Source organism: Tachysurus fulvidraco, chromosome 2 (assembly GCF_022655615.1).
Source record: "Tachysurus fulvidraco isolate hzauxx_2018 chromosome 2, HZAU_PFXX_2.0, whole genome shotgun sequence".
In the NCBI taxonomy this organism is placed as follows: Eukaryota; Metazoa; Chordata; class Actinopteri; order Siluriformes; family Bagridae; genus Tachysurus; species Tachysurus fulvidraco.
Window position 1 is genome coordinate 26,068,140 of NC_062519.1, and position 10,186 is coordinate 26,078,325.

At 37.9% G+C, this 10,186-nt stretch overlaps 1 protein-coding gene across 7 annotated transcripts in view; it reads right to left on the reverse strand.

Annotated features, from left to right (window-relative positions):
* Positions 1–421: 421 nt before the first annotated feature.
* nfia (nuclear factor I/A) overlaps positions 422–10,186 on the reverse strand; it is a 140,958-nt gene continuing 131,193 nt past the window's right edge. For all 7 annotated transcript variants that reach the window (XM_027170050.2, XM_027170053.2, XM_027170054.2 and 4 more), the window contains one exon: positions 422–7,686. In XM_027170050.2, the coding sequence (XP_027025851.1) occupies positions 7,672–7,686 (15 nt within the window). In that variant the 3' untranslated portion in view covers positions 422–7,671. The remainder of the gene's footprint in view (positions 7,687–10,186) is intronic.

The window sequence follows — 10,186 nt, forward strand, 5'->3', positions numbered from 1 at the left end:
CAAGGTTTCGTTTTTTGATTTCTTCTATTGTAATCGTTAACTGAATTTTAATTACTCAGTAAAAGGCAAACGATGCGTATAGGGAGGGTGAGGATGAAGATGACGGATGTGTGGAGATGGTTGGAGGATGGCGGTGTAGCATCACACAGCATTCTGCTACTCGGCTTCGTTCAGAGACCAGCAGGATTGTCTTCATAAGATCGGGCTCAGAGATCCAGACTTACACTACATACTGATGATCAGTCACACACTCTAAAAGCTCATTTCCTGGATTCAGTTCCAATTGTCGCATATCGCTACAGGATTTCCAGCACCAAACACTTTTCCAGCAACACACAGCCGGGCCTGGAAACCAGAGATCAGGGAATGTACTAGCTTATGAATGGTGTAAAAATAATAAACCGTTTTTTTTAAAAAAAAAAAAAAACAAGGGTTTGTGTCTATATAAAGTTCACTTTGCAGCTAAGTGTTTATTTTGTTCTCAGATCACTCGTTCTTATGGCGATATTCCGGTATTTCTGCCTAATCTGTGTATGATCTCACTTATGGTTATGAAAATGACTTGCTCGATTTGTTGTTCCTCCACCAGCGTGATTCTGTAACAGAACCTGCCTTTAGACACCAGAACCTTGTTGGTGAAAAAGTGCAACCAGGCATCTTATCTACAAATCCTGCTATGATTACTCAGCGTTACTGAACAATTTGGACAGAAAGTAAGCACACGGACTAAGTTCCTGTCATTCAAAGAGGTGTTCTGAACTTTTGGTAGTCTGGACTCTTAATATTTGCCTTGAACTGCATCTGCTTTGACATCGATAAATAGTCCTGAGAGCCACCAGAGCTCATTTTTACTCACACTGCACAAGCTACAGACTCTTCAGCATGGTTCTTTTTGCCTCTGAACACCTTGTATGAGGCAGCAACAATGATCCCCAGTCCACTGAGGCTAACGCGCACCATTTTCAACAACACCAGTGATTTTGTTCTCACCAGGACATGATGCTTCATCAAATAAAGACCGCTCTGGATCTTCCCTTCGGCCTATATATGTGTGTGAGTGTGTAAATGTGTATGTGTGGTTTCCACAGCGATACTACTGTATATGAGAGTACTATACTGTATGAAAGAGCAATGACACAAAATGAAACAAAAAACAAAGTGAAAATAGAGTAAAAGTAATTGATAATACGCTAGACTGAGCATATTTGAACAACAACAAAAAAACTGAAGAAAATGATTTTTAAAAAAGTTTTTTTTTCTTCTTGTCATATTCATTAAGAGCTTCACTAGGTGAGTACAGAGGATCATGCAGATTATAGTCCATGGATATCGTATATCAGTTATAGTCCAAGGGCTCTGAAACACAGCAAAGGCTATCGGTGTTAAGAGACAAAAAAAAAAAGTTAGAAATTGTATTTATCAATAAAAGCAATATTATACAGATTTTCACAGGCACTACAATTTTTAAATGTATCAGTTAAAATGCTGGTTTGCGTTCATTTTATGTTTTTTTTTTATTATTATTACATTTCAACAGAAGATGAACTAAATAAAAAATAAAAAAAAGAACAAAAAGAACAAAAAAAAAACATGACACAAAGGTAAAAGTAAAACAAAAATTAAAACCAGACTTTGTTTGGAACAGCGTTAATTTCACGAGTGCATAGTTCTCATGCAGATAAGACTGCTAGGTGGATCAGCAGGATCGCTCGTGATGGTCTTGAGATATCTTCTGTCTTATCAATTGAGGTAGCACCAACAATTTTAGTAGGGAGATTGACAAAGCGCTGGGATTAGTTGAGAATACGGATAAGCTAACTGCTCGGCCTGATGCTCCATTTACAGGTCTATATTTTAGACTCATAGTTCCGTATAAAAAGGTTAGACGTTTTTCCTTAAACTATCTTTGAAGGGCTTTTAATTATTATTATTATTATTATTATTATTTTTTTTTTTTTTACAGATTATATCTTCATGGAGATAAGTATGGACATGACATGAGAGAGTTTGTTAATCGGTGCTGATTGTCCAGCAGTAGAAAAGGTTTTCACACACATGCACTTTCCCATGCCTTAAAACGTCCTCCGAGACACAAAATAAGGTTGGGACTGCAGACTATCAGTCATCAGTCATGATTTCGAGATTGATTATAGATTTGAATTGTTAATGTGACTAAATGCTACCCTGATATTAATATAACGTAATGCTCACCTCAGACTCTGGGCTGTTTCACTTACAAGATCAGTGTCTTAGATAATTAAAATAATCAGGTACATAAAGAGTCGACCGTGGCTGTGATTAGAAAGTGGAAACATTTACAGTGGAATAAAGTCTTATTAGAAGAAAAACGTAACCTCGACAAGAACACATCTGTTTTATATCTGATCCAGTCTGTGGAATGAGAAACCGATTGAACTGTAGCATTGATGGAAACGCTGTATGTGGGTATGCTGAGGTGAGGATGGTGAGTTATAAAAAAAACAAGCAAACATACAGACACGGTTCTGGACATTGCAGAGATTCAAATCAAGGCTGTATGATTTTGAAGCCCATGATTTTAAAATGTATGATGTGCTTAAAAGCCTAGGGTCATGTGTGTAATGAGAACTATTAGCTGGAAGTCATGGCCTGGATGATGCTCAGGCTTTACACTTCATTATGAAAGATTCATGCAGTGGACAAAAAAAAAAAGAAGGCGTAATAACCTTTGATGAACAAATAATTAATACTCTGAAAGGAGTAAACAGACTGTGTGTATTTGCTACAGCTGAAAAGTTTGTATGGGTTGGGCTGTGAGTAAAAGTCAATTTTGCTTGAGAACTGGTGCCAGATGTAATATATATATATGATGTCTCATTCCTTATATTTTCAGTCCCAAGTGTGTGTGTACAGTGTGTGTGTGTGTGTGTGTGTGTGTGTGTGTGTGTGTGTGTGTGTGTGTGTGTGTGTGTGTGTGTTTGTGTGTGTGTAGCTGAGCCAATAAGAAGAGCCGCAGCAGTGTAGTGACATGGAGAGAATGCTTCTCAGCGTGTTGTGACTCCATGCTCGGTTAGCAGAGGTGGTTGAGAGAGAGAGAGAGAGAGAGAGAGAGAGAGAGAGAGAGAGAGAGAGAGAGAGAGAGAGAGAGAGAGAGAGAGAGAGAGAGAGAGAGAGACAAAGAGACAAAGAGAGAGAGAGAGACAAAGAGAGAGAGAGAGAGAGAGAGAGAGGAAGAGATGTTGAAGAGAAAAAGAATCATGTTGCATATCAAGCTGTTTATTTTCCTGCATGGAATGGTGAACACAAAAAGATGCCTAGATGCATTTATAATAGGGGCATCCTTTGGCTGTCTATGTCATTGTCTTCTGCCTAAAACTAATTTTAAAATGCATAAAAACGCTCTCATTTCTTACCAACATCCTCAGAATTACCTAAATTTAGCTTCATCAACACTGATGCAACAAAGAACCTTCAAAACATACAGCAAGCATACTTGTAACATCCATTTACAATGGGGCTTTCACCTCAATACCTTATACTTTTCAAGTATAGGAAATACTCTATACCATCAAAAAAAAGGAAGGAAAACCGAAAACGGCTTTAAATACATACAAAAAGGAAAGCGAAAGAAAACAATGATAAATCAGGAAACAGGAAAGTTTTCAACTTAAATCCAGTTCCCCAGAGAACAAATAAACAAACAAACAAACAAACAAAAGAAAAAAAAAAGAAAAGAAACAGTTCTATCGATGTGGCCTTATTACAAACGATGCAAAAATTCACAACACTATTTTTTCCTCATTTAATCAATGTTACAAAAGTCCTGCATTATAAAATAGGGCAGCTTTAAAATCAGTGTAATTAATAAAACTATACAATATACAAACAACAGACTCCCATACTCAGCGGCATCCTAGTCCTAGCGCTCTTCTCCGTTTCAATTAGATTTCTTCTTCTTCTCCCCAAAACTCTGTTTGTAAAACACCCCCCCCCCCAAAAAAAAACTAACTAAAATTACACACACAACACAAGAACAAAACAAACTGCCCAAGCTATTGCTTTTATAATCTTTTTCTCATTTTTTGTCTTTCTTTAAAAAGGGTGCAATTTTGTCTTTATTTTACACACACAGCCAGATATCCTGCTGATTAGATGCTAGGCTGCTTTCAACTAAACTAAGTTTCTGTGACAAAAAAAAAAAAAAAAAAATGTTCGTGCAATCAATTTTTTTCCCTTTGCTCTTTTAAGCCCTGGAAGCAGTTTTATTTATTTATTTATTATTAATTTTTTATTTTTTTTAATCATTAAAACTGTCATATTCTGTCATATTTAGTGCAGATAATTAAGGAAATAATGCCCAACTTATTACTAAAGGGTAGGCAAGAACAATAAAAAAAATTCTGACACACTAATAAAAAAATTAATAGAAAAAAAAAGAAAGCACACACAATCCACACACAAGTGTAACCACTAAAACGCCATTTCAGACACTTGGAAAATTTTCCTCGATATTTTTTTTCTTAAATGATATATATGGAATAAACAAGAAAACGTTATTATGGAAGATCAACATGTACATAAAATGGGTGTTTATGGGTAATTTCTTAAATGCTTAAATGCATGGATGTAACTGTGTGTTAAATATTGTTGTACCGGAGAGAAAGTTTTCTTGTTTTAAGGCTTGCTTGTGACCAAAAAGGTAAAGAAAGTGGAACCTTAATACATGAACGGTCATTAAATCAAGCGCAAGAATCCCTAAACACAACTGGTGTGGAGTTTTAATGAAGACAAATCTGCCAACCAGCCAGTCAAGTGCAACACTAATATATATTTTTTTTAAAAAAAGGAACATCTAAATGAGTGCAAGCAAGTATTGCATATTAGTTAATTAATTCATTAATGTCTTTTTTCCTTATTTTACTGTTCTGGGAACAAAAACAGGAAGACTAAAAAAAAAATTAAAAAAAATATATATAAAAGTTGCCTCCATTTTGAAATAATTGCAGCAACATCCATAAATATTAATACACTACCTAGGGCCTGGGTGTCAAAGGTCTAACAGTTACACTAATAAATGTTTATTTATACTACTGACTATACGACTAACAAGGGCCTCCATATGATTAACGCTGTAGTACAAGAGCTAATCTTGTACAGGATGTTGTATCACAAGGCCTGGGCTTACACACTGCTCCTCTTACTGTATTATTAGCACATGTTCCTATTATCTGCTCCACTCTCTGATTCCCTGCATAGCAGCAGCATGGTGGAAAAGATCTGGGAAGTAAAAAGCACTGCAACTCGTGAATCAGCTCAGGACTCAAACATCACTCAAGGCACATCGATGAGGAACAATTGTTTTCCGAGCAATCCGAGAGAAGAAAATGAATTGCTCTTGCAAGAAAAAAAAAAGAATGATTGTTTTAAATGCGACAAAGGAGAGAGGGACAAATATAGAGAAAGGATGAGAAGCTAAGGAGAATCACAAAGACTGGTTGATTGTGAGGACAGCACGAAAAATACCCTAGGTTTAAGGGGCCAAACAAAATACTCGATTTGGCAAGTGCCTGGAGTTGGGATTACAATATCGTGTCTTTATTCACACTACTTTAACTCTACATAATCTATGTAAAAATTTGTCACTAACACTAGAACATGCAGATTTTTTTTTTTATTTTTATTTTTTTTTCCTTACTTTTCTGAGATTTGATCAACAGTGGATGAGTCAGGTGGAAGTGTATTTATTATATATGTACTGTAGGAAACTAAATTAAAAAAATTCAAACAAAGAATAATGGTTAAAATCGCATGCGAAGCAAATGAATAAAAAAAGGCTTCGCTCTGCGGTTGCATTCGTGTTTTGTCTGATCTTCACATTTGTTGTTTTTTTCTTCATCGTTTTGTATAACACTTTAATAAAAGTTACAGGAGTTGTTTTTTTTTGTGTGTCATCCCGGCGTCGACTACCAGTCTGTGGTGACCGAACAGGCACGAGAGCTTTCAGCTGAAGAAGAATAAGGACCATACTGAACACAGAAATGGTTTATGAGTTTAAGAGTGCTGGGATCTGTCCATACAGTAGATCAAAAAAAAATAAAAAATCCAGAAACTGATCACAGATGAGTGTTCCTATTCTGAGAGCTCTCATAACCAACCATTTCCGAAGCTGTTGATATGATCAAATCTTTCTTATGTTACATGCAATGGAGTTTGCCTGATGAGAAATTAAGATCAGCTACTGCTTCTACATTATGTGTTTCATTAAAATAAGTTAATTAGCATTTTGGAAACAAACTTGCACAGCAATCTAATGTCAATGAGTGGATGATGTTGTCAAAATGTTTCAAATTGATTGTTTACATTTCCTTAAAGGGATATTTGTTCTACGATACGAACAAATTTACAAAGATGAATGGACATTCGAATAAAAAAAATAAAAAATAAAAAAAAGCACGTACACCTCCCTCTATTTCTCACTAGGCTATTTGAACTATTTTTTGTACCCCGATATTTTAGAGTCCCAGAGGTGTGAATGGACTAGAAAGAAAAATATATATAGATATATACTTTTCAACAATCGCTGCAATTATCTATCTTACAAAAGATATTTAACAATCTGACAGCTTTCCAACAAAATTGCACTTTCCTCCATTCAAAATTCCATTTACCTCCAATTATGCTTGTCTTATGTCTTGTTAATGAATGGAAGCTCAGCCTTTCTATCCGCCCGTTCTCTCTAATAGCAGAACTTTATATGGGGTGTATTAGAAACAACTGAAAAGACTCAAGAACACAAAAACAAAATATGAACGCATCTCCAAGACAATTGGGAGACAATTCCTTTTTTTTTAAAAAAATCTCCCGTATTAATTCTTCACTTTACAGCCTTCAGAGCTCATATCAAACATCACCATCTTCTCACTCCCTGCCCCGAGACACAAACCAGGGGAATTTCTTCTCATAGTTGCCATTTCCCGGCACATGAAGTCTGTTGGGCCGTGAGCATGGCGCTGAAGGTCTCGGCGGTGAAGATATGGATGAACAGTTCTGGTCAGAGCAGACTACTGAGTCAAGAGAGAGGTTTTAGCTGGTGGAATATCTGATCCAAGTAAAACCTTTGTAAGAAGTCCACAAGCAGAACTAGGGTTCTACTCAACAACTGCCAGATCCTGCCAAACACGGGGAAGAGGGGCACGGGGAGCGCCAGTCCGGGATGATCAAATCACATAGCCAATATGTGAAACTGCGACAAATTCAGGAATTAGTGATAAAGATATTGGGCTCTCAGTAAGACGGGCCGAAGGAAGCTCTTTGATTGTGTCACATTATGTTCTCCTTATCTGATTGAACTAAAACAATTCATGCAAGTGTCCAAGTAAATCAGATCTCTCCATTTTCAAGAGGAAAGAGGAGGTGGGCAGTTACTATATATGAATATAAGAATAGAAACCATACATCTGGAGGAATATATATGGGATATACAGATACTGAGTATGTTTGTTGTAAGCGTGTTGAGTTGGTTTGTTTGGATTTGTTTTGGGTTCTGCTGTAGCCATGCTGCTGGGTCTGTGGGCGTTGAGGGCGGTCGGCGGATCCTGGCGCGTCACACCGATGGGCACATAGAAGGTCACACTCAGGGGAGGCAGGGAGAAGCATTTGAGCTCGGGAGAGGCCGGTCTGAATCTGGTGTCCTTAGCCCAGGTACCACTGCACACAGGAGAAAGAACAGCAACAATCAGACACAAAAGACATTTACTTTACTTTCAGTAGTGTTTTTTCCAGATTTAATCACATAACAGTCAACAAAGTGTTGCCGTGCACTAACACTGGCATTGTCTAGTATCACTGACGTGCTGGTCTGAGGGTCACTAACTGTCCTGTTGTTTCCTTTTACATCTTGTTTCTTTTTTGTGCCCTTCAATAATCCATAAACTTTTTTAAGCTTTATCCTAATAGCATTATGAGTTCTGAAAACCTACACAGACCATAATAGCCTTCTTATGTATTGTGTTTAATAGTGAAAGGCTTTAAACTGGACTCTGAAGGCGTGTTTAAGCTCACCTGTCTCAGCTCACATCTTCTCTTCCCCTTTCCTTCTCTATTCGTCTCTTTAACCCCTTTCCATTCCTCTCCTTCCCTCTTACTCCCCGATACTAACCCCTTCTTTTTTCACATCTCTTTATTTCCTTTCCTCATCTCCCCTCCTCTCTTTTAATCTTTCTGTTCATTTCTCTTTCTCTTCTCTTCTCTCTGTTCCTTCCTGTTCTGTTCCCTGTTTCCTTGGAATTGCTTTCTGCCTGGACCTGCTTCAGTCTGACTCCTCTGTAGAAGCAGGAAGTAACCTGTTTCACAAGCACCAGTGAAGTTTAGTGTCCAGCTCTCTGCTCTCTCTAATCCCTCAGTGAAATGGGCTTATTGATCGCCCTGCTCTATTGTTCATGTTTCCAGAGAGTGAGCAAAGTGCCCTCCCCTCCTACTCCTTGACGCTCCCTCTCTCCGATCTCTCGTCCCCTCCCCTCTTCCTTCAAGTTCAAGTTCATTCTGGTGTTACATCATGTCTGGTTGCCAAGGACGACCAGACACCCATATACGTGACTATCATTAACAACTCTGTAGCTCTTCTTACACTTTTTAGTCTTTCTATTGTTTCGTTAAATTCCACTTTCCCCACACTTTTCCTCCCCTTTATTACTGTTCTGAACCATTCTGATCTACCCTGTCCTGGTAAAACAAATTCACACATAACGCTGATTCAGAAATCTTCACCCCACCCCCCACCTCCCTTCTCTCTATCTCTCTCCCTCTCTCTCTCTCTCTCTCTCTCTCTCTCTCTCGCTCTCTTACACTCTCTCTTGCTCTCTCATGCTCCCTTTTATTCTTTCTACACCCCAATATTCTGTATACACCAATCAGGAAACAGGATTAATTTGACTCTTAAAACTTTGTGGCCAATTAGAGTAAAGATTAGAGCTCATTTTGGCCAGTTTGACATTGCTGAGGCAAACAAATTTCCCAGAGCCTTCCTAAACCATTCTGGTGCTTCAAAGTCGAGATTTATTTATTGCAATGTATTCGTTGCCATTTTCACAGATTTATATCTATTTTACTAATGATTATATAACTTAACTGATGTGATACATTTATTGAATGCATTGAGATTTAATGAGTATTACATATTTAAACTGATTAACAGACTTTGTGTGGCTTTTGAATGTTCAGAACATGTTAGAAATGTTAAATATACAATTTCTTCTTTTCCTCCTCATTATGTCATTATTATTGTGGGATTTTAACTCTTGTGCTGAATACATTTACCACATGCATGACACAATGCAGACTTTATAAAACATTTGGAATGCTGTAACGTAAACATTTGCTGCTGTAATGTCTTTAATGGGTCTGTCAGGCTGTAAGTACCCTCCCTAGCATAAAAACACACATTTGCACCACATAGACTCGTAACTTGTTTAAATTCTACGGCTGGCCATGAGCGCAGTGGAGAAACTGGAAGGTTAGTTTTTAATCAATAGAACTTGCTGACTAGGGACTTTTGCGCTCAGGCTCACTGCAGCTTCCTTGTGTCTTTGTCTACGTCTGCTTTCAAACTTTTCTTCCATTCCCTCCCTCCCTCCCTTATTCCCACCCTCCCTTCTTCTTTTTCTTGTCCTGAGAAGACTTTTTGGAGATGAGTGTTTGCAGGCATCGAGAAAAAGAGAACGAGGGGAGGGGTTTGGTATAAGAAAACAAAGTTGTCTCCCATATATCCCCAGTAAGTGTGCGTCCAGTGGGGTAGTGTTACAGTGTGGTGTGCTGTGCTGACAGGTAGGATTTAGTCAGCAGATGTGCAGGAGAGAGAGAGACAGAGAGAGAGAGAGAGAAAGAGAGAGAGAGAGAGAGAGAGAGAGAGAGAGAGAGAGAGATGCAAATGGTGTAAAGTTAATATGCTGTCTCATTATGATGAGATTTGCTCTGTCTCTTTGTAAGACTAACAATTGCAATGTGATCAAAGTCAACGCAGTGAAAAACATAAAAACTGCCAAGTGCCAACGTTTAACTTTTAAAAGACATTTCCACAAAGAGCAGTGTGGTGGAGCGTGCTACATCGTGGTTGTACAACTTAATTGGTTTTACATGCATCCAAGACCATGCTCTGTGCCTCTCTCTCTCTCTCTCTCTCTCTCTCTCTCTCTCTCTCTCTCTCTCTCTC